Source organism: Danio aesculapii, chromosome 23 (genome assembly GCF_903798145.1).
Source record: "Danio aesculapii chromosome 23, fDanAes4.1, whole genome shotgun sequence".
Taxonomy (NCBI): Eukaryota; Metazoa; Chordata; class Actinopteri; order Cypriniformes; family Danionidae; genus Danio; species Danio aesculapii.
Window position 1 is genome coordinate 39098397 of NC_079457.1, and position 25608 is coordinate 39124004.

At 35.9% G+C, this 25608-nt stretch overlaps 1 protein-coding gene across 2 annotated transcripts in view; it reads right to left on the reverse strand.

Moving 5' to 3' along the window:
- The window catches only part of soga1 (suppressor of glucose, autophagy associated 1), an 82729-nt gene that overhangs the window by 53157 nt on the left and 3964 nt on the right, over positions 1-25608 (reverse strand). For both annotated transcript variants that reach the window (XM_056448668.1, XM_056448667.1), the window contains exons 2-3: positions 24833-25057; positions 5832-5990 (exon numbers count right to left, since the gene is read on the reverse strand). In XM_056448668.1, coding sequence (XP_056304643.1) covers positions 5832-5990; positions 24833-25057 — 384 coding nt within the window. The remainder of the gene's footprint in view (positions 1-5831; positions 5991-24832; positions 25058-25608) is intronic.

A 25608-nucleotide genomic window follows, 5' to 3' on the forward strand; every position in this document is an offset into this window, starting at 1 on the left:
CACATTTCTGTATTATTAATGTACATTGTCCTTGCCAAATAAACCTGAAAAATAAAAAATATAAATAATTATGTAATTTGATCCTAAATGAAACCCTTTGCAGCTGCATGGAGTTCAGTTTGCAGACGTTCACTATAGAAGCGGATAATCCTCAGTCCAAAGACGTGAAGACCACTTAGTTGAACATTACATGTTGTCATCTTGGAATTACGGTAATTACACCAGGGCGTGAGCGCTGCATTATATTACAATATAATCCAGTGCCTGCGATATCGATTTTCACTATAATTAAGCAGCCCGAAAATGTTTACATGCCGTTCCTACAGTGTGAGCAAAGGTTTTTAAAGTTTAAATAGCATTGACGCACGATTGTCTGTTCCTCATCTTGTGTTTGTTTCTGAGTTAACGAACACAGCACCAGTGACCCTGCACTTCCTTCCTTTCTCAGGGTTTCCCCCTCAGAGCAAAACAAAGATATCAGCTTCCTGAAACATATAAATAAAGGGTCAGTCACCCTCATAGGACGGCTTCCTCTAGCAGTCTAGAAAGAGCTCTGAATCAACAAACTTGTCATATGGATGATCCCATGAAATGCTGTTTGTCAGACACTCTTGGCTTCTAATAATAAACAAAGCACATGGCATAAGAGGTTTTGTGTTGATTTCTGGGAAGAATAGAGAATAATAGAACATTCGCACACATTTGACCTGGATACTTTAGTTTTTTTCCAAAAAACAAGAATTTCCTTGTGAAAAGTACTTAAAAAAAGAGTTCAAACTGAATATAATTTTTTTTGTGCACTTAATTGCATGTTAATTACAATTAATTTTAATATGCACCATAGTTTTTACCTTTTATACCTCTTACCTCTTATGTTTTGCTCCACCTAAAAAGATTACATATAAAATATACTTTAAATAATAAATAATAACAAACACATTAGGCATGAGTGTGAATGTGTATTTGGAAACTGAAGCCTATTAAACACCTGTAAAACAGTTGCTATAAAACAGGCCCTCCACACAGCGACCACCATCAGAAGACCATAAACACACACACACACACAAACAGACCCTCTTTCACTCCCACCAGCAGCAGACATGTAAACCTAATCACCCGAGAGACTTCATGAAGCCTGCAGAGCCGATCGATGCTTGTTCTGTGTTAAATCAAGTATTGAGAGAGAGTTTGAGAAAGATGAATGAGGAGATGAATGAGATGGAAGCATATGTGCGGCAGGGAAAAAAGAGGTTTTAGGGTGGGGATTTATCTAGGTTAAATGAAAAAAAAAAAAAACTAAATCAGCAAGCTTTCATTTTGAGTGTTTATTTTAGTGTCAGGACGGGAGGTTTTCGATGGGAATCTGATGACATCAGCTTGGTCCACATGCAAAATTGCCTTTCACATTGACCTACTGAACATTGACTATGTTTACATGTTCACGGATAATACAAACATTTCCAATAATCAGATTAAGCGCTTAATCATAATACAGTGTTTACATTTTTCTTATTGTTCATACTATTCCCTAAGAATTGTGATTATTTTTCTTACCTGGTTTTGGTTATTTACTCGCCTTTCTTCACAGCACAAATGATAGACTAAAAAAGAGTGGTTGTGTTACTAACTATTGTTTTGATTTATTTACGTCTAATACAAAACATTTTTTGCCAAAATGTCAACACAGGCTCATTGTGAAAACATACCCCTGTATACATTTCTGGCGAGCACCAATTATGTAATGGCACTCGCAAGAGACATTTGAAAAAGCGTTCACAGCTGCCTCTGGTGGATTTGAGAAAACAAAAGCTGCAAAAAAACGCAGCTCCTTTGGACGTATTTTGTGTTCTCCAGAAATGTAAATAGAGGTACATATCAATAATAAATCTGGCTAGCAAAATGTCCTTATAATTGCATTAAGATGGTCCACGTAAACACACTCATTGTCTTTTTTATCTAATTAAATTAGACCTGTCCCATTACATTTGAAGTTAAAAAATATCTTGAACTACCAACTTTAACAACCAAAATATGTTTTTGTAACTACCTTACTAGACAAGACTGCCATACCATATGAAATATATTGAAGTCTGCCTTACTACAGATGGTAAAATAGAAAGTTACATCATGAATCGCCATACATCATGATGTTACAATAGAAGATGTACCACAAAACACCCAAACATTTTTGTCACACCTACTTAATAAAAGCATATGTGAAGTGTAATCTTTTTTTACTGTTTATTTCAAAATATAAATAGTTTGCATTTGTATTAAATCTAGGCGGCGTGGTGGCGCAATGGGTAGCGCTGTCGCCTCACAGCAAGAAGGTCTCTGGTTTGAGCCTCAGCTGGGTCAGTTGGCGTTTCTGTGTGGAGTTTGCATGTTCTCCCTGTGTTCGCATGGGTTTCCTCCGGGTGCTCTGGATTTCCCCAAAGTCACAAACACATGTGCTATAGGTGAAGCTAAATTGTCTGTAGTGTACGTGTGTGAATGAGAGTGTATGGGTGTTTCCAGTGATGGGTTTCAACTGGAAGGGCATCCACTGCGTAAAACATGTGCAGGATAAGTTGGCGGTTCATTTCGCTATGGCGACCCCGGATTAATAAAGGGACTAAGCCGTAAATAAAATGAGCGAATGAATGAATTCAATTTAAGTTTAGTTAAAAATCTAGCTAAGAGTTTAATCTGATCAGAAAAAGCATCTGCATCTGGACATCTTAATTGATGCCCAGCCCTATTTAGGAAGTATTTATTCAAAACAATACAAGAAACAAACCTAGCACATGTATGTTGGAAATCTGTTTGCCATCATCATTGTACAACATTTCACTGCTGAATGCCAATTAAAATCAAGTGTTCTGTTTAATAAGTCATACTACATCACTTTCATCCAATAATGTCAAATGACTGCATGTATTTCATTGTATTCAGCCAGACCATAAAATGATGACCCATCATATTCTTCCAATTCTCTTGAGTGATTCGTTCACTAAAAGTCTCGCCTGGCTCTTTTCTAGAAGTTCAATTGAGTATAAACTCTCGTTGTTTACCATAAATGCCCACTGTGCCAAGAATCCAGTCCACAACAACAGAGAGTGGCACGTATTCTGCCCTGGGCTCTCAGCCAATAAGAACGCAGAGCAAACCTATGAGCGACCCAAAGCAATGCAGTCAAGCAAATCAGAGGACTGACATTCACAGCAATAAACAAAACCCTTAAAAATGATTCTCAAAACAAAAGCCAGTGATGACCGTTGATTCATACAATAATGCTTTCATCACTTTCTATCATGCAGCAGACATAGCTAATAGAGCACAGACCAAGAACTGAGCCAACCACAGACCATCCAGCCAACAGTTTATTACACAAAGCACAAAGAGACATTTATTAGCAAAAGAATGCAGGCCAACATTGAGAATTAACCAAACACAAGGAGCATGCTTTATGTTCCCCCTTGTTAAACTGTCAGTGGAAAAAAAAATCTAATGCTAAATTCATGTGCTCCCCCTCCACCCTCAGTCCAACCCAACCAGAGCTGACATTTACACAGAGAAAGTCAACAGATCAGCGTAACACACACACACACACACACACACACACACACACACACACACACACACACACACACACAGAGAAAGCTTTGACTATAGCAAAGCATTGCACCTCAAGTTAAACGAAAGTGTCAACATTAAGAGATCTGCCTGAAACCAAATCAAGTACAACGTAAACCTTATTCCATTCAGAAACCTTCCCTGGAGCTCTTTTCGGAGAATCTGAAACTAATAATGAGTCCATTTTTCCGCAATTACTAGCAACTTTGTTTCCTCACTGCAGCTAAAAGGGCCAAAAACTGATGTTTCCAACTCTAAATGGCCAGCGTTTATGGCCACACATGTGACTTCAATTCTATCACTACATATCAAACCAGATAGATCCACCAACGAAAGGGCATTTCAGAGTGAGAACGATAATGGCCAACCATGAAAGGTCGTTCCAAACCAAAGACCTTAAAACTGGCCACTTCAAAGGGATCTTTGGAATGAAGAAATTTGAGCTCACGGACACTTGTTTTTTTGCACCCATGATTGCTGCACATGCAGAGTTTGATGCAAATGAAGCACGATGACACAGAAGTTTGTTTGAAAAAGCAGTTTTGTTGGTCCCCTACACCCCTCACCTTTTCTAATCTCTCACTCTGGAGGGTAGAGCCTTTGAAGGGATTAGGGCAAAAGAAGAGCCTTTGAGAATGGAGAGCAGCCTCTATTAGTCAAGAAACAGCTAAGAAAGAGGCTTACGAGCTATATTACTTGGCCTAATACTCAATCATTCTGCTTATTTTTAGGGATGCACCAAAATATCGGGGAACAGGACATGTTAAAATTGAGATTTGGGCTGGAAATATTGACCAATTGACTTTTTCTTAGGGACTTTTTTGTTCGCACAACACACTGTAAACACTCAAAAAAATATATTTTTACTTGTTTAAACTACTTAAAATAAGCTGAAATAACACAATTCTAGAAATTTCATTGGGACAACTTAATTTTTTATGTTAAATCCACATAAATTTGTTAAAAGTGTTAAGTTAACTTAATCGATTTGTGTTGGGACAACATGAATAAATTCTGTGGAACCCAGCATTTTTTACAGTGAAGAATGCAGGTTTCCACACAATTCATTCATGCTGTCCCAACACAAATCGATTAAGTTAACTTAACTTACCAAAAAGTGAATTGAAAATAAACAATTAAGTTATTTAAAAAAATCTCAATAATTTGTTGTTTCTGTTCATTTCAAATAAGTAGTTTGAACAAAAAAGGAAGTTTTGAGTGCATGTATAAATTATATGGATAAATGACATGGATAACTATAGGACTCGGTTGACGATTTTAATTTTCAAGATCAGTTTTTTGGTCTATGTGGCTTTTTTACTTGAACAAAACTTCACTAAACATTTAGTGTGATGCTAACATACAATTTTGTTGCATTTATATAATAAAATTGTGACAGATCACTCACTGTAGATGCATCAGTTCAAACAGCCCAACAATTCTTCTACATTCTTTAATGCAATATCTTAATGAATGAACATTAGACCTTACGTTAAAAGACATAGAATGACCTACAGAAATGTTTCAGCTCTCATGTAGTATTTCACAACACAGAAAGATGTCAATAAACCTGTTTAACAATATGCCCATTAACAATAATTACCTTACCCTCGTTAGTTACTCAGAAAAACATAAAATTTAGAAAAACAAAAGTGTAATATTAATATATTTATTAAACATTTTATTTTAAAAGGAATTTTTGTGTTTTGCCTTCAGCCATAAGCTTTCTAAAATTGCTATTTCAATTTGAACCTAAAATTTTATAATGGTGAATCACTAAATTGAATATTTATTAGAGATTAAGTTTGTGATTAATGATAGCCTATGATTTGTTTACTTTGGGTTTAATTTATTGCCTTGTGAACCATGAAACCCCCAGTACAATCCCACAGACACTGAAGGAAGAATCTGAGTCTAAGAACAAAAATATCATTAAAGATCTTTTCACTTGGACTACCTATCATGCCAGATATCATGCAGAAATTGCTCTAACAACCACTCAGATAAGCTTAATCAGCCACATTGCAATACCCTGGTGGGCACCCAGACCACCCTAGCAGCATCTTTTTACCGGTGTCATCATGCAGAACACAACACTTCTTTCCTGTTAGAATGCGTGTTTTACCACAGAGGGCCCAATTCATGAATCATCATATATTTGAAAATCTACAGTTCATTTTAAAGCCCACTGGAAATCTATAAATCACCTCTCTCACCTCTCTGGCCTTCTCCATCTCAGCTTGCAGGACCTGCTTTGCCACCTCCAGATCCTGTAATTTCACCCTCAGTTCCTCGTTCTCCTGCTCCAGACGAGATCTCTTCTTCTCCACAGTGTCCAGCTCATTGTGCAGACGGATGGAGACGTCCTTCGCCACCTAAAACAATGTGGTGAACATTCCAATTATACGTTTAGAACATTATAATGTTTAATCGAGTGAACCAAAGTTTCAAAGACACTATTAGTAAACAAATGAAAAGTTAAGATGGTAAATAAAACAAGAGAAAAAAGGAAACACTTCAGTGTTCACATGGATCGGAGTCTGCGACTGTTTTGTTTTACGAGTCGTGACGCAGTTCTTAGAGGAACAGAATCCGCTTGTTGTGACGTATGGAATACTGTTTCCAGGTCCAAGCCGCTACTCAATTGAATTGAGAAAATATTCGTTTATGGCCACTTTTTAGTCCTATCACACATTAAAGCGAATTTTATATAAAATCATGGTGTACGCAACAGCCTCTGGACTTGCTGCATCACAGACACCAATATTTTAACAATTCATAAACAATTTATCACTTTCTAGCCATCGGATATCAGGCATGGATATATATTGCGATCGTGATTTTCGAAAGTATTACATCACTTTGTATAACATTTATTATTACCATTTGTTGAGTCTCCACATACAGTTTGATATAGCGACTGGACCAGGAAGCCGCTCCGCGTGACGTCACACTTAACAAGCGGATATCATGAGAAAACAGTGGGCGTGGTTTGTTTTGTCTACTGTGAGCTGATTGGATGTAGAAAAGCAAGCATTCCGAAAGATCAAGAAAATAGGCACCTCCTCCTCTTCTTTTTATCTGCTTGTTGTCATAGCGCTGTCAAAACTGACAGTTGGAGGGGCGTGGTTAAGTATGTTAATCACGGCCCAATAAATCAGACGGACATAATCTGAGTATTTAAGTGAAAACCAACAGGAAGTGACTTTTCAGATTACAAATACATTTTTTCTTAATGACAGGTGAATTGTTCACCACAAAACTAGCAAAGAGAGCTAACCAAATCAGTATGGTTACTTTCAATATCATGTGTACTTTAACTATTTATTATTAGGCTTATTACATGCCTATTATTGAGATATTGGCTGTTTATTAATACTTAAAAAGGACAGATTCAGTATGATCTTATTATACATCCCTAATCCTACTCAATACCTAAACCCACCATAATAACTATTATATATCTAACTATTATAAGCAACAAATTAGAAGTTTGTTGAGGAAAAGTCATAGTGTTATTAGGTAAGTTACTTTAAAAAAGATTACAAATTCCTGACTACTACTGGAAAACTAATCTGATTACATTACTAATTACTTCATGTAAAAAGTAATCAGGATACTAATTACTTTACCTTTAAGTTACTTTTAAAACATAAAATATACCTATAAAAATACAGAATAAACTGCAGCTCTTTCAGTAATTTAATATTCACTGAAAATCATTACAATGGGTTGATCACAACAACTCGACATACTCCAAAGGCTTAAAGAGTTCGCCCAAAACTTCTCTTATCATTCACTTGTTAAAACCTTTTTTTTTGAAAGAAGACATGAAGAAAACTGGATACATGTAACCATTGACATCCATAGTATGCAAAAGCACTGCAGTGTTTGGGTTTTCTGTGTTTGTCTGAGGTAATTAGTCTACCCAAATGTGTACAATCCATAAAAAGTATGAAGCTGATCAGTCAGTTCTTGTCACGTGACTCGCAGTTTTCAACTAGAGTGACTGGAAAATGCGAGTGCGTGCAATATGGCCTCCGAATATGTGTGCGCAAGCCGTGTGCCTCCATTGGAAATAACGAACTTGCATGCACAAAAGATGCAATATGTGAACGGCCCCATAAGCAGCTACGCTTCTCTTCACATTCAGAAGATGCTTCACTCCCAATCCTGCACAAATAATTTAAATTTAGCCTGTTTAGGCTGAGTTGAGCCACCGTGTTTTAGGGTGCCGTTGTCCTCCTTGGTGACAAGTATTGTCTTAGAAGGTTTTCTGTTCAAGTGCTTGAACAAGTTGTTGGACCAGTTAAAAGCACTCAAAAGTTCTTTAGAGACTGAACATAGACTGCATTTCACAGCAATATTTTTTTACACTCAATGAAATCACAGTAATGTCTGTATTTCCAGTTGAAAAAGCAGCAATTCTCATCGGCAACCATTTCAGCTCACGTTCTCCAGCAATTCAAAAGCGTATGCTTATAACTGATGTTGCAAAGGAAAACGTGACCTAAAAGAAGCATTTTTTTCTTCTAGAAACTATATTTGTAACATAAGTAACACAATTACATTGACTTTAGTAACTGTAATCAGATTACACAAATTTAAAATGTAATTCGTTACATTACTGCGTTCCCCAAAAATCTAATTAGAATACAGTAACACGTTACTGTGGAACAAATTACACCCAACTCTGGGCATAGTTAATAGTTTATCATAACTATTGAGAATTGTACCTTAAAATAAAGTAACTGAAAAATTGTATATGATTACATTTAAGTAATGGCGACGCAGTGGCGCAGTAGGTAGTGCTGCCGCCTCACAGCAAGAAGGTCGCTGGTTCAAGCCTCGGCTGGGTCAGTTGGTGTTTCTGCGTGCAGTTTGCATGTTCTCCCTGCGTTCGCATGGGTTTCCTCCGGGTGCTCTAGTTTCCCCCACAGTCCAAAGGCATGCAGTACAGGTGAATTGGGTAGGCTAAATTGTCAGTAGTGTGAATGAGTGTGTGTGGATGTTTCCCAGAGATGGGTTGCAGCTGGAAGGGTATCCACTGCGTGAAACATGTGCTGGATAAGTTGGCGGTTCATTCTGTGGCGACCCCAGATTAATAAAGGGACTAAGCCGAAAAGAAAATGAATGAACGAATATATTTGTGTACATAATGATAATAATAATAAACACATTTAATTCACTACTCAAGTACACTTCAAATATTCAAAAAATAGCTGGTGCTCTGCTAGTACACACTAATTAGAAAAGTTCCATTCAGTAGTTACTAATTACTTCAAAAGAATTCCCCCATTTTCCCCCTTTTAGCTTGTGAATATGCCAGCTATTGAATATGGTTCACACATTTATGATCCATGTCTCCCTGAAGGTGGTGGAGAGCTCATTAAAAGCAGTTGATCGTAAAGCTGCACTCACTTTTAAGGAGCCAATTATTGGTGTTGCGCAAACAGATAGAACACAAACCAAGCACTACCACACACACACACATAATGATGTTAAATGAGCCATTTTAGCAACACAAGATTATGTTTCTCTACTGACAATGTTGCTATGTTTCTATATAAGGGAAGGATGTTGGTTTATGTGAGAGGAATGAAGAAAAGAGAGGGCAGCAGTGGGTGAAAGGGGTAAATGGGGACTGTGAGGTGGTAGGAGGAACACAGTCCCCGTTTGTGAGTTTTCTCCTCTCTGAGTGTCTGAACTTCAGCCAAGGTGCAGCTGGGTACCCACAATGCCCCTCTGTACCAACACTACTACGCTCTAATTCATATCAGATCCCCCCATCTCTCATTCTTTCCATTTCTTCATCACTCCAACAGCATATCTGGCTTGTTTAGTCAAGTTTTCCTTTAGATTCTCTTTGTCAGGACCTATTATTAACTTCCAAGCTTGTCCATCAGGTCAACGGAATCTGACTAAACAGTGACACTGATAACTTTACATACTTTTTAGTTGTGTTACAGCAGCTCCACTGTTTTCAGTGCAACTTTTACAATATTATGTTTTTTTCCCAAATTGCTGTAGTCACATTGTTATGCAGAGTTACTAAAAATAGTATAATAAATCACTTTATTTTTAATGTAAACTGTTAGAGTGAAAATAACTAACTTACTGAATAAATATTATTATTATTATTATTATTATTATTATTATTATTATTAATATCCTGTATTACATAAGTCTGCTATTCTAATGGTGTTATCCAGAGTTACTAAAAATGCTTTAAAGTTTCTGTAACTTTCATGTATTTTTTATTTATGTGAGAATAAAACATGGGTAAAATAATGTTACAATGTCATTCAGCCAAACAGAAATATTTATGTTTAAAGGGAATTAATATTTATTAATAAGGGACCGGTCGGCGCAATAGCCTAGTGGTTAGCACATTGACATATGGTGTGGTTGCACTTCAGGGTGTCCTGAGCATGAATCCCGGCTTGGGGACAATTCCCAACCCTACTCCCCCTCTCTCTCCCACTTTGATTCGTGTCTGATTACTGTCCTATCTAATAAAAGGCAAAAATAAACCTTTAAAATAATAATAATTATAAGGGATCGTAATAAATATTGTATTATATTTTAAGTGCTGAATAATTATTTGTGGCAAATATGTAAAGACTGGTATCAATACTAATTACAATTAATTATGGATTAATTGTAACAGGAAACAGTATTTCCATTTTTTTGGCATATACAGTTGAAGTCAGAATTATTAGCCCCCCTGTTTATTTTTTTCCCCAATTTCTGTTTAATGGAGAGAAGATTGATTCAACACATTTCTAAACATAATAGTTTTAATAACTCATTTCTAATAACTGATTTATTTTATCTTTGCCATGATGACAGTAAATAATATTTGACTAGATATTTTTCACTTTTATACAGCTTAAAGTGACATTTAAAGGCTTAACTAGGTTAATTAGGTTAACTAGGCAGGTTAGGGTAATTAGGCAAGTTATTGTATAATGATGGTTTGTTCTGTAGACTATCGAAAAAAAAATATTGCTTAAAGAGGCTAATAATTTTTACCTTAAAATGGATTTTAAAAAATTAAAAACTGCTTTTATTCTGTCTGAAATAAAACAAATAAGTCTTTCTCCAGAAGAAAAAATTTTATCACACATACTGTGAAAATTTCCTGAATCTGTTAAACATCATTTGGGAAACATTTAAAATAGAAAAAAAAAATTAAAGGGGAGCTAATAATTCTGACTTCAACTGTAAATGACAGTTTAGTGAGTGTCTTCTGCTAATTATCTTGTGATTTTTATATACAAAAATAACTTAAAACTTAAACCTATATATATTTATTAATTATAAATTACACTATTTTAATAACATCTTAAATATGAACAATTTGGCAGCTTTCTTGTGTGACAATAAACAAGTTTTATACAGTATTTTTCTGTACAAGCCAAGAAAGCAAGAAATATTTGACCATATACAGTGCTCAGCATAATTAAGATAATTGAGTACACCCCATTTTGAAAATGAATATTTGTATCCATTTCTCAGTGAATATAGGCAGTGTATTTCGGTGCATTTAAACAAATCAGATTTATTAAACAGAAATGTTTATTAAAATAATATTTTAGTCATCAAACATATTTAGAAATTGAAAGATAATACAGTTAAATTCAAGCAAAATATTGCAACATTATTCCTCTTTTTAAATTTGCATATAATATTTTTCAATAACATATAAAATTGGGTGTACTAGTTTTTGGACCATTATCATAAGTTATTTTGTTAGATAAGCTCCAAGCTAATGTATATGCACAAATATAATATTGTATAGCTTCCTATTAAACATATGAATTTAAAAGAAGATTTGTGAGAGGTGTACTTATATATGCTGAGCACTGTAGATACACCATTAAAAAACGACATTTGCTGTTTGTTCAAACTACTTATTTAATATAAGCTGACACAACACAATTCTTGAGGCTTTACTGGGGACAGCTTAATTTTTTATGTTCAATCTACTTAAATTTGTAAAAACTAATAAGTTAACTTAATTCCTTCATGTTGTCCAAGCACAACTTGATTGTGTGGAACTCCGCATTTTTTGAAAAGTGTATGTTTTTAAACCATATGCCCAGGGTTTAATGGTAGTTTGGCGTTAGTATTTGTGATGCAAAAGCATTAATTATCAGAGCTCCAGAAGTGTCTGTTGGTCCCGCATTATTTGCATTCACTCCTCCCTCCATTCAGGCTGAATGACACCCACCTGCTTTTGTCTGACAATGTCACGGCCTGTTGTCGTATTTACATGCAAAGATGGACACCTCAAGATTGACAGGGAAAACGTGTTCCTGCTATTCATCAAATTGTGGGGACCAAATCCTCCCTCAAGTATTTTTAGTAAAAATCATTTTTGACTTTTAAACTAGTTGGTAAATTTATTTGTTCCCATGAGGAAACAACAACAACTCACAAGTCACACAGAATGAAAATGTAAACCTGCAGATGTATCCTGTGAGTCTTGGCTTTAGGGGTACACTGTAGAAATGCTGGGACAACATTAAGGATTTAAGTAAACTTATTAATTTTGTACAAATTTAAGTGGATTGAACACAAAACGATTAAGCCCCCCCCCCCCCCCCCCCCCAAAAAAAAAAAAGCTCAAGAACTGTGTTGTTTCAGCTCATTTTAAATAAGAAGTGTGAACAAACAGCATACATCATTGAGTGTAGGGTTACAGACAAAAGGGACAGAATATACAGTCTGTAAAGTATAAAAAATCTCTACATCTATAGGAAATCCTCATAAAAAATGTAAATCCAAAATGTGTGTTTAGATGGCCCTTTTGTCCACCATGTCACCACAGTTTCATGTGAACCACACCGCCATATTTGCACCATTTGCCCAAAGACAGAAATCAAAGGATGGTAATGACCCATCAAAGAGTCTTTGCATGTGACCATGACAGCTTGTCTGCAGATCTTGGTCAGCTATGTAAATGGCTGTGTGAAATTTGTTTGTGTTTGGCTTTGATTATGTGTGTGTGTTGCTCCTCTCTGATCCTGCTTTTCAGGATTGCTCCTCCTCTCTGCTGTGCAAACGGCCGTTTTAAATGACTTCCCTCCAGATCTGTATCTGGTTGCAGCTGCGCGACAGAGCTGTGAACTCAACCTTACGCTTCTTCAAAAAAGCAAGCTGCCCTTTGGTTAACCTCTAAGCACACATGCGGCTCAGATGAGCATATGAGGACAGTCCAAGGGCACCAAATACTGTGGTGTTGAAAGAAACCCATTAACACTGTTTCACTACATGTTTAAGTTCAAACACATCTGCCAGTCCATTTTCTGCCTCCGCTCATAAATCACACTCAGGTTAATTTTACAAATCCTATCTTTGAAACCGACAAGCAAGTAGTACTTTAAAGGCCAGTTCACACCAAGCATGATAACTAGAAATATAACAATAAATATATTTGCATTCACAGTTATGGATGATAACATTTGGTTATTATTTTTTATTATAACAATGGTTATTATTGTTATTATTATGAGTTTTCACTAGGAATGGGACGATAACCGGTTTCAAGGTTTAGCGCGGTTTGGAAAAGTCAAGGTTTTAAAACCGCAACAAATTTCTGCTATACCGTTCCTAAGGTATATGTAAAGGTTTTTTATGTGTTATTGTGTTTTGTAAACTGATGAACCTAGCAGAAGTCAAAGATTTATTTTAATTATTTAGCCTGACATGTTTACTGTTCCAAAATATTATAAATGTGAATTGTAAATTAATAATTGTAAAATGAAATACTGTATATTGTGTTCAATGTGGAAAAAAATGTGTCGTTTTTTTACTAAGACATTTAAGAAGAACTTATTTTAGAGCAGTGATCACAATACTGTGAAACCGTGATATTTTTATCCAAGGTTATCATACCATCACAAGCTTATACCGGCCCATGCCTAGTTTTCACTTTAATGTTTTAAGACATTGGAGATTATAAACAGGAAAGTGTGAGGAGCTCAAATAGGGGAATAATAATAATTCCTTACATTTATATAGTTTTTTCTGGGCACTCAAAGCGCTTTACACATAGGGGGGAATCTCCTCATCCTCACTCAGCAGCATAGAGTCCCCGTCACTATACTGGGGCATTAGGACCCACACAGACCCCAGGTTGGGCACCCCTGCTGGCCTCACTAACACCACTTCCGGCAGCAACCTAGCTTTCCCATGTGGTCTCCCATTCAGGTACTGACCCGGCGCAGCCCTGCTTAGCTTCAGTGGGTGACCATGTGAGAGTTGCAGAGAGCTGGCTGCCAGCATAGATAAGATCGGCATATAGGACCTCAAGCCGGGAATCGAACGCTGGTCTCCATGAACACTGTAGTGCCATGTGCCGACACACTAACCAGGCTATTGGCACCAACAAAATTAGTTTCTATTCAGTTAATGATTTTCATTTGACCATTGTAACTAGAAGATGTCCTCTTTTGCTACTAGGATATCTGACCTATGAATCTTTATTTAACAATGTTTTAATGTAATAATACAAATTTAGCGATCGTATTCAGTGTAGCGTAGTGAAATAAAACAAACTATTCCCCCAGTGTTTTCAAAGCAGGGAACACTAAACATCAAAACTAAAACTAAACATCAGCACTTTTTATTTTTATACTGTAATTTGTTAGCCTGGCTTGCATAACTTCCATCCATTTTTTTCATTCTTTCCCTTGTCATAACAAATATAGAAATATAGATATTATTTAAAGACACTATCTTTAAATAATCTTTAAAAAGAGTGATTAACATCAAGCAGTGAGCTTCTCCATAACATCATCTGTAGCTTTAAAATGCACAAGTGCTTTAAATAAAAAATAAAAACATCTGTTAATTAAGAGTTTTTGTATTTTGTGATTCAAAAGGGTTTATTTCTGTTTATTTACAGTTGTGAGTTGCATTATGGGATGTTGATCTGTGCTCTGTTGACTTTTGATGTTGAAAATTCAACTCTACAGTTTAGCAAAGTGACTTTTAGTGACATTTTAGTAGTTTGAAATAATATAATATAATATAATATAATATAATATAATATAATATAATAAACCATAATATACAACACCAACAGAGACAATATATCACTTTAAACTATTAAAATGTTAATAAAAGTCACTTTTTTGAACTTTTCAAGGTTGAAAGTTCAAGATTAAGATCCCATAATGCAATTCAAAAGCATAAATAAATGGGGCAAAATAAAAATAAAAACATGCATCACAAAATATGCTAATTTACAGATGTTTGTTTCTAGTTTATGTCTGTTTTTTATCGTTTATTAGCTTAGAAAAAAGTAATTTTGAAGTGATTGCAACAATATAAATTCTCTATATCTTCATCATTATAGTTATACTCTGAACTCTGTTGTTGTTGTTCTACATTCAGTTAAACCGTTTTACAACTCTATTTTTTGTTTTAATCATTATCATGCTTGGTGTGAACAGCCCTTTACTCCTCCTGCTTCTCATATTTTATATAAAAAAAAAAGAGACCCATGTAATCTTTAATGTGCCTCCTCTAAACCATCCTCAGCTTGAGATCTAGGCTTAAAGTGAGGCTGTGTCTTACTGGCTGGTCGTTTGAGTTGACTTTGACGTGTGAATGCAGCACATGGATGATTATGCATGTGCACTCCTCACATGGATGATAATGAAGGGAGAGAGCAGCTTTAGGAGACAGTTTTCCTGAAACCCCTGTAGTGGTTTGGCTGAGAAGAAGGAAACCAAGATGAAGAGCTGTGCATTACTATGTGTCTCTTTCTTATCTCCAGGATGCTGCTGCTCAGCTGATATGAGAGCAGGCGAAGGCCAAACTGACCAAACAATATTTTTCCTCGCTTATCAGCATCTGTCACCATTGCTTCCTCTTTATTATTCTCATTCTGACTAGCGAATTATTTGCTCTTTTATAAGCACAGGAGAGAGTTCATGAAGGTCTCTTTAATCCCAAAATGTACTTCAAGCTTTGCGCATACGCTGGGTTATAAATACAGTGCTGCAGTGATGACGTATTTAATGTTTGTAGGCCAAAATCTTGAGTCAGCCTGGCCAACTCAATAACTTTTTTCCATTATTAATCACATTTAAGCAACTATACCTCATTTTACAATCACAGAAGTTGCAGAAATACAGTAAATGCAATGTCACTATATCAAAAACTAATAAAAACTCATTCATCATTCCAAACATTATATTCTGAAAGTTTGATTTTGAATAGTTGACTATAAAACAATGAGGCAGTAAAATAGGACTAGCAGACAAAAGGTCTTTGCACACTATCATTTGTAATTTTTGTATACATTTTTTTCGTATTCATATTCGAAGATCCAAAGTAGTTTTTCACTTGTACGGTGGCTCTGAACTGTCAAAACACCTTTCAAATCGATTTTTTGAACGTGAAAAGCGAAAAGAATCAAACCCGGTTTTTACACAATGTGAGGTCGAATTTATTTTTGAACGTGCAAAAATTATGGACGAAACCAGCCATTTTTAGTGGAGTCAGAAACCATAGTGGACATTATGAATTAGGGTTAGGCCGATAGACACCACAATGCTGAGCCGGCATCGCGATCCTCCGCCCCGCAAATCCGCTTGCGAAAAATACACACTAAGGACCCGTTTACATTAATACATCTTAGTTTTAAAATGGCATTTTAGAACGAAAATGATCCACATCCACTCTGGCGTTTCACCGACCATTTGTGAACAGCCCTCCGTCCGCACTACCTCTGAAAACGCACATCATGTGACCACACACAAACACAGATGCACACACACTGTCATGAACTCGAGACAGCGGATCCAGGCAGTCAGCAGGTCAGTACACTGCTTCAATCTTCCGCTTTCATGCTTGATACTGTTGGTTGGTTCCTGTTTTTTACCAACCAAGTTTGTCGACACCATTAAAACGACACATATCACTCTGCCTATTCATGCCAGAGTCCCGTGGAAATTGACAGGTGGTGATTTGTGTGTAACTTATCTTTATTTATTTATTATTTGGTTTCGGAGTAAAACTAAGACCATACGGGTCAGGTAGTTGCAACGGTAGGCTATAAATAATTTATTTGTTATGAATTAATTACTTATTCATAAATAAATAATTCACCGCTGCCTTCGACGACGATGCCATCGTCCATCACGGTGTTTCTTATTAGACACTGTACGATGCCAAATTGGTCGACATCGCCTAACCCTATTATGAATTGCGCTTAATCAATCCCACAATGCACGGCAACAACGAGTCTACAACCCATGTACACTCAACAGCTCGAAAATGCCATAATGCATCATGAGAGTGTGCGCCAATTAAATTTCCGCATCTGACCACAAGATGACATCTAAAGCACAATCCCATTGGTGTATAGTTAAAAATTATTATATTATTTAAATACAGTAACGTTTGTATATATGTCAGAATTCAAAATCATCATTACTAATAGACAGCTCGCTATTTGTTATATAACTATCACAGCGACTGACCAAGAAGTTGATAATATAATAAAAATCAATCAAACAAAACAGCATTCCTTCTGGTGTACTGAGCTCTATTCACTCACTCATTTCATTTACTCCTTCAAGTGGGCTATATTTGTAGATAATATTTACTTGTTTGGTGCGATGATATTTTGGATTAAAGATAATAATGTTATAAATGATACTCGAACAAGCATAGCTTCCTGTACAGACTGCCCTGTTCAGCACAGAAGACCTCAGTGTACTGTGAGGAGCCATGACCGTCTATTTTGTTTATCTTGTATACGTTTTTTTTTACTCTAGAAGGGATGGTAGCAGACATATCTATTGTGTTATATGAATCACCATAACCACTTTTCATGTTCTACTGAGAAAAAAAGTATTTTTTGGTATTTAATTTGACAGCATTTCATTTTGAAATCTCTTTAAATTTGTCTGAGATGCATTGTGTAAATGAGACAACTGATGGCCTATGCTAAGACTACAGAGATATCGATTTACCTAGCTTAGATCATTTAGTTTAAGATAAATCTGATAAAAAATGTAGGCATTTATAACAAAATTTCTTTCCACAGTAGCACTTCATAGCTAATCTGAACAGTCTGAAAGCCTGAGAAATATTGAGGTCGCTTCTACACTGTAAAACCCAATAAGTTAAGGTAACTCAAACCATTTGAGGAAACTGATTGCAACCAACCATTTAAGTTCAAAATCTAATCCTAATGAGTACTGTGAACTTAATCCATTTGAGTAAACCAAGCAATTTGAGAACAATAAAAGTTAGTTTGTTAGTTAGTTAGTTAGTTAGTTAGTTAGTTAGTTAGTTAGTTAGTTAGTTAGTTAGTTAGTTAGTTAGTAAGTTAGTTAGTTAGTTAATTAGTTAGTTAATTTATATAGTTCATTTTTACAGCACAACGTTGCCCAAAGTGCTGAACACAATCAATGCTAATTCAAATAAAACCTACATCACATACACAACAATTAAAACATAAGGCAAACCCCTCAGCATTAAAAAGGCTCAAATGCTAAAGAACAAAGATGGAGTTTCGGAAGCTTTTTAAAAACAGAAGCCCATTCTAGAATTTTGGGGCGAAAAAAAACAGCAAAAGCCCGATCCCAACTTTGCTTACACCGGGACCTTGGTACTGAAAAATAAACTGATCAGAAGACTGAAAACATAACTCAAACCAACTGAATACTGTAAAACTCAGTAAGTTAAGGGCGTACTCAAACCATTTGAGGAAGCAGATTGCAACAAACCATTTGAGTAAAAAAAAAAAACTAATCTATATGAGTACTGTGAACTTACTCCATTTAAGTAATGAGGTGTTTAATTAACTCATTACTTTCAATACTGAGTTCAAAACTGTTTTCAAATGAGCAGAATTAACTTTCAGTTAATTTTGACTTAACTACACTCATTTCATTTGATAAAGTTTACAGTTGGGTTTTACAGTGTATAACTCTAAAGAAATTTTCCAGAACATTTTTTCAAGCAGAATAAACATCAGCCAAAATCATCCATTAGGATTGGGTGTGGAGTTCTGCATGACATCTGATTTTAAATATCTTGCAACAAGCAGAAAACTACTCCTCAAACTAGTTCTATACACTCAAAAAAAATGACTTTTGCTGCTTGCTTAAAATAATTAAAATGAGTGGAATCTACACAATTTTTGGGACAACTTAATTGTTTTATCTTCAATCCACTTAAATTTGTAAAAAGTTAACTTAATCGATTTGTGTTTGAACAACATGTAGGAATTTTGTTTTGGAATTTTTTTACAGTGTAGTTAAAATGTAAGTGGTTAATTTTTGATCCCCTAGGTTCTCCGAATTTACTGATCATGAAGAGATCTCAATAAACATTTCTGTTTCCGACAGCTGTGATTCTCTCTGTTTTCCAGCTGTTATTTTGCATGAGCACATGTCTGGATAACAGAGAAGTGGAGGAAGCTACAATGTTTCTTGGAACCCAATTGAATAAATCGCAGCAGCTGATGAGAAGGTGTGGAGCAGATTTGTGTCCTTTCCCTGACAGATCTGGGAGAAGTTGCTCCCAATGGATGAGAAATGAGGCCAGTGCTTCAGAGAGCAGGAAATGGTGCAGGGATCTTACAAACATTGAGATCCTCCATCAACCCCTTTCACATCCCCCCCACCCCCCCTGACCGTGACATCATCCCCTCCCCCTCGTCCCGGGAGACCAGAGCAAGATGGGAAGAGCACGAAGAACATGGGAAACTCTTACATGACAGTAAGTCCAAGGGGGAAAAAGTATTTGTCCTGCACAACCTCTAGGTCAGAAAATCACTGACCTCTGAACAGCGTTTGTGAGTTTGGAAAGTACCGAACAACAGTTCATAGGAGTCATGTGCTGCGCAATAAAAAGTTAAAATACCACACAAATCAAGGGTTTTACTCAATATACAGAGCGCATGATTACATAGCTCTGAAATTATTTGTAGTCATTTAATTTTGAATGGCCATTGCCATCATCCTCCAGAGATTTTCTTAAGATCCAATATCCAGTATTAACACTATTTTTTATTTCAGTTCACCTTAACTTCTATAGCGCTTTTACAATGTAGATTGTGTCAAAGCAGCTTAACATAGAAGTTCTAGTAAATTGAAACTGCGTCAGTCCAGTTTTCAGAGTTTAAATTAAATTTCACGGCTGATAATCCAAACACTGAAGAACAAGTTAGTCTTTTTTTTTTACGTTTTTTCTAGTCTTTCTTGTCCAATTACTTGACAGACAAAAGAAACCTTGAGGGTGATCTGATATACATTATGGTCTCCAACTCTTTTGGGCACCAAAAAAAAAAGAAAAAACTACTTTGTTCACCAATGTTTCCCTTCCACAACATTATGGTGCATTTACAGGCAATATGGTGATCAAAGTCATTTGTACAATTTTCTCATGGACTGTTTTGACAATTTTTTTGACAATTTTTCTTTTCTGGACTTTGAGTGTCTCAGGGCCGTCTATATGTCTATAGCAGTGGTCCTCAACCACCGAGCCACAGACTGGTACTGGTCCGTGGATCAATTGGCACTGGACCGCACAAGAAATCATTAATTATTTCTGTTTTATTTAATATCTGAGTCTGAATGGTCTTTCATTCTGAAAAATCTTTTATTTTCAAAAATGACTGTATTGTCTCGCTTATATCTCGGTTACTTGAGTGGCCAAATTTTACCTACAAGCAGCAAAATGAGTAAGAAACAGAAGTCTTCAGAAAGTTTCTTTGCTAAAGGGAAAAGGCCTAGTGAAGGACTCGCAAACTGCCTAGGAATAAATCTGAAACCCATTTGAATCAACCATGTCTGTGCAAGACGATCAACTGCTGGAGATCGCGAATGACAGAGGCCTTTTAGGGGCCATTCGCATATCTCATCTTTTCTAGAGTTCACGCAAGTTTGTTATTTTCAATGGAGGTGCATGGCTTGCATGGAGGCATGATGCGCTCACGCCTTCCAGGTGCAGCATGAATAAATGCTGCGAGCACACCTTGAGTCACATGTGTTACTGCAAGTCACATGACAAGAACTGACCAATTGATCAGCTTCAGCTTGTATGGAATATACACATTTCAGTTGACAGATTACCTCAGACAAACACAGAACACCGAAACAAAACTTGTACCAGAGTGACAGCAATGTTTTGTCAGCTTGTCATCGAACCCCTGCCCCCTGGTCCACGGTAAAATTGTCAAGCATTGACCGGTCCGCGGTGATAAAAACTTTGGGGACCACTGATCTATAAGACAAGAGAGCTCTCTGATTTCATCTAAAATATCTTCATTTGTGAACTGAAGATGAAGGAAGGTCTCAGGGTATAGAGTCATCATATATGTTATTAATTATCATTCATTCATTTCCTTTTCAGCTTAGTCCCTTTTATAATCTGGGGTCGCCATAGCGGAAAGAACCGCCAACTTATCCAGCAAATGTTTTACGCAAGGGATGCCCTTCCAGCTGCAACCCATCTCTGGAAAACACTGTTTTACTCTCATTCACACACATACACTACTGACAATTTAGCTTACCCACTTGGCAAACACGGGAAGAACATGCAAACTCCACACAAAAATGTCAACTGGCCCAGCCGCAGCTCAAACCAGCAACCTTCTTGCTGTGAGGCGATCGTGCTACCCACTGCGCCACCATGATGCCCGGTTAGTAATTAATAGCAGAATATTTATTTATGGGTGAAATAACCCTTTTAAGCTACAACGTCATTGTTGTGTCTGACTGCTTTAAACTCTCGAGAAAAAAAAACAAACGTACACAATCACATCTATTAAAAACACATGCAAATGATAAATGAGACTCTATTACGATCAAATTTGCAAAAATAACGAGTTCTGATCTGTGGCTCTGAACATATTCAAAATGGTTTGTTGTCATGCTAAGCTTAAACTTAAATAAAGAATATCCTTTCTCCTTAAAAGGATATCTCACCAAAAAATCATTTACTCACCCTTACCTTTTTATGAGGGGTTTTTCTTCAGTTGAACACAAAAGAAGAAAGATGAAAACCTGTTACCAAATGTATTTGTCTATGTAACTCAATGTTTGCAGTTTTCCAGCTTTCTCCAAAATATCTTCTTTTGTGTTTAACTGAAGAAAAAAAAATTCATTAAGATTTGGAACCACTTGAGGGGGGCATATAGTGAGTAAATATTCTTTTTTTGGGAGGATTTTAAAGCACAGTATGTCAGTCTCAGCGGTGGCAATGGAGTACTTCAACCAGCTGAATGCACAAGCATTTGAAAGATTGGTGTAATTTGACCTGGTTGTACCGGTAGCGTTGGGAGACAATCAACCCTGTGTTTGGAGACTCCTGTCAGCAGTTAAAGAATTCAGCAGAGGCTGAGATGTTTTTCGGAGGACCCCCTCCCCCTCCAGTGCTTCTCGCCTCATCGATTGTGTGCTACTGCCTCTGATCCTTACCAGCTGTGTTGAGTGGTAAAACTTAAGCATGTCACGGTGTTACTTGTTAAAAGGCCGGAATAGTCAGTCTCGGTAGCACAAAGAGCCACAACGTTTGCTTGGCAAGGGAAACCACACTCCCTCCTTTTCCTCCCTCTGTTACAGTATACAAATCAGCCATGTAAAAGAGGAATACAGACAGCGAGGCAATGACATCATGGCTCTTTCTCTTCTCACTGACAGGCCAGAGAAAGGAAGTATTGTGTCCTCGGCCATGTGTTGTGCATGACATGCAGGCTAAAGTATGATCTTACAGGCAACCGCAGACATCACGGGATTTCATGAAATTTGTTTACTGGATTCAGACAGTGCCTCGTGAAAAAGAAGCACACTTTAACGTTGAGTTCTCATTACTGCATTATAAATGTATTAATTTATTTGTAGGTGTACACCATTATATGCAATTCCATACACTGTAAAAATGGGTTCCACACATCATTCATGTTGTCCCAATACATATCGATTATGTTAACGTAACAAATTTAAGAGGATTGAACACATACCTGCCAACACTCCCGTTTTTCCCGGGAGTCTCCCGTATTTCAGACCTCTCCCGCCACCCTCCCGTTTTGTAGGTACAGTATGCAAAACCCCCGGCTCACCAACTTTGGTATAGTACAGTTCCATAGTACAGTTACTAACACCACAGTACAATTATCAACCCAGTTTTCAACAGTGTTATTCAGACACCTCACCCCCTCACCTCCCCCCGGTCTCACCGATTTTCAGGGACAAATGTTGACAGGTATGATTGAACATAAAAAAATAGGTCTCCCCCGAAAAAAATCTCCAGAATTGTGTTGTTTAAACAAAAGTATTTTGAACAAGCAGCAAAGATATATATTTTTGAGTGTATTTACTTATTTAGTCTTTTAGTTACAGGTTTATTTAGTTAGCAAAAAATGTCAACAGAAATTTATGCACAGAATTTTGTAAATAAAATAAAAGTGAAAAAAAAACATAAAAATAAATAAAGAAATAAATAATACCTGGATTGATGCAGGATGATTTTGAGTATAGTAACTAAAAATACATCATACTTTTTTTAATTTAAGGTTTACAATGCAAATCTAATTAGAACCACTTTATTAGGTAAACAGTGTCATATAATATATCTACAAAAAATATTGCATATTATTATATAATATTGCATATTATTCAGTTATATTACTGAAGTTAATGTAAAAACTGAATAAATATACAGTGATATATAGATAAATATATAAATATACCCCCCCCCCGAAATCTCTCATTTAAATGAACATTTTCTGTTGGATGCTTCACAATATTATTTTTGTGCATATACATTATATTAGTCAGTACTGAAGCCAAATGCAGAGCTAATCTAACAAAATAACCTGCAATAATAGTTAGAAATTTAATAGGATAAATTTATATGTTCTAGAAAAATAATAAATAAAATGTTCAAAAATAGCAAAATCAAGAGAAACGAAAAAAATATAAAACTTTGTTGAAATGTTGTGGGTTGTAATTTCTCTTTTAATATTTTGCATGAATTTCAATGTATTATCTTTCCATTTCTAAAGATGTTCTGTGACTAAAATATAATTTTAATAAATATATCTGTTTAATAAATGATTTGTTCAAATACACCAAAATATATTACCCATATTCACTGAGAAATGGATACAAATATTCATTTTCAAAATGGGGTGTACTCATATATGCTGAGCACTGTATATTTATACACATTTACATAAGTAAATAAACAGACTCTGCTGTAAAGCCCTGGTTATAAGTTTACTGCTCAATGTGTTTATAATAAACTAAAATATATTTAATTTCCATTTATTCAAAACATATTTAGATATACTTGTAACACTTGTACTCCACATCAAAGTTCCTGAAAGCAAAAAGGTGAAGGTGCTCTAGGATTGGCCAGCCCAGTCACCAGACATGAACATTATTGAGCATGTCTGGGGTAAGATGAAGGAGGAGGCATTGAAGATGAATCCAAATAATCTTGATGAACTCTGAGAGTCCTGCAAGAAGGCTTTCTTTGCCATTCCACATGACTTTATTAATAAGTGATTTGGGTCGTTGCAGAGATGTATGGATGCAGTCCTCCAAACTCATGGGATCAAACACAATATTAATTATTATTCCACTGCACCATAACTTTATATTCTTTACTGTAAATTATTTCTGTTTAGTGACAAATCCTAAGTCCTTTCTGTCCTAATTAAATTATTAAATATCAGGGCAATATCATATTTTATTTTGGTAAATTAAGTGTAATCTAAAGGCCTTTGCCTTTCATAAAAGCCATTTTTTATACCAAATTATCAACTAGAAGTCAAGTTATTTTGTTGTTCCTAAAACTTTAGTCAGGTACTGTATTAAAACAATAATATAAGAACTAATAAAAGCTAAAGTTGACTACTTTTTTAAAAGTGTACTAAAATGTGTAAAGAAACAGTCATGAATGTGAACTCACTTCAAGTTGCATTGTGTTTTATCTCATAAATACTGTATTATCTTCAAGTACAGTTTTATAACATACTTTAAAGATTTGAAATACACTGCAAGTACACAATCAGTGCATTTCTTTTTCACAAGAGGTCATTTCAGTTTAAAGTGCGAGGCAAGCTCTTGCTATCAATTATCTAAAAGAATATGTGGGGTGGGTTTTATCTGTTATAAATAATGTAAGCGTGTCTACGCCTCAGCTGAAGTGCTCAGTTACAGAATATCGCTCTAACCTTGACATCTTGCTCCAGTGTGCGGATGAGCTCTCCATCCACCTGTCCCGTCTGGGCCACGCGGATGCTGCGTCTCTCTGCTTTCTTGAGGCGATACTGCAGGATGCGACATGTCTTGTTGGCCTGATCCAGCTGCTGTCTGAGCTCCTGAAGCTGATAAACATCCTCCTCCATGTACATGTCCCTCATCTCCAGCATCTCCGAGCGAAGTTCCTCCATTTCGTCCTGATATACACACAAAAAATGCATTGTGAATTCAATATTGTGAAGTAAATATGAGTTCCAACTGGAGTATCTTCAAAAATGCATATGCTACTGATTAAGTGTAGTGTGAAAAGCCATTTAAAGGAATATTTCACATGTAAATGTTCTGACTATTTTCACCCAAGCTAACCAACATGGCTTTCTTTCTTCAGCCAAATAGAAGAATATTTCAGCACTTTTCCTCAATGTAGGAACAATGCAAATCATTTTTGATGACCCAAAAACATATTTAGGCACCTTCAAATGTGAGAAGTTACAATATAACTGTTACACATTCTTATAAGTGAACTTTGTTTTGAAACTTTTTGACAACTTTGTGACAACTTGATGAAGATTTTTTTTATTTATTATTGTAAATATTGTGGGGTATTTGCATGTTCTTGTAATTAGTAGTTCATTCTGGCTCCTGATATATCATGGGACAAACCAAAGGAAAGTGATAGAGTGGTAATAATATTGTTATTATTAAATTATGTCCTTGGTGAGGTATGTGGAAATTATTTGTGCTGCTT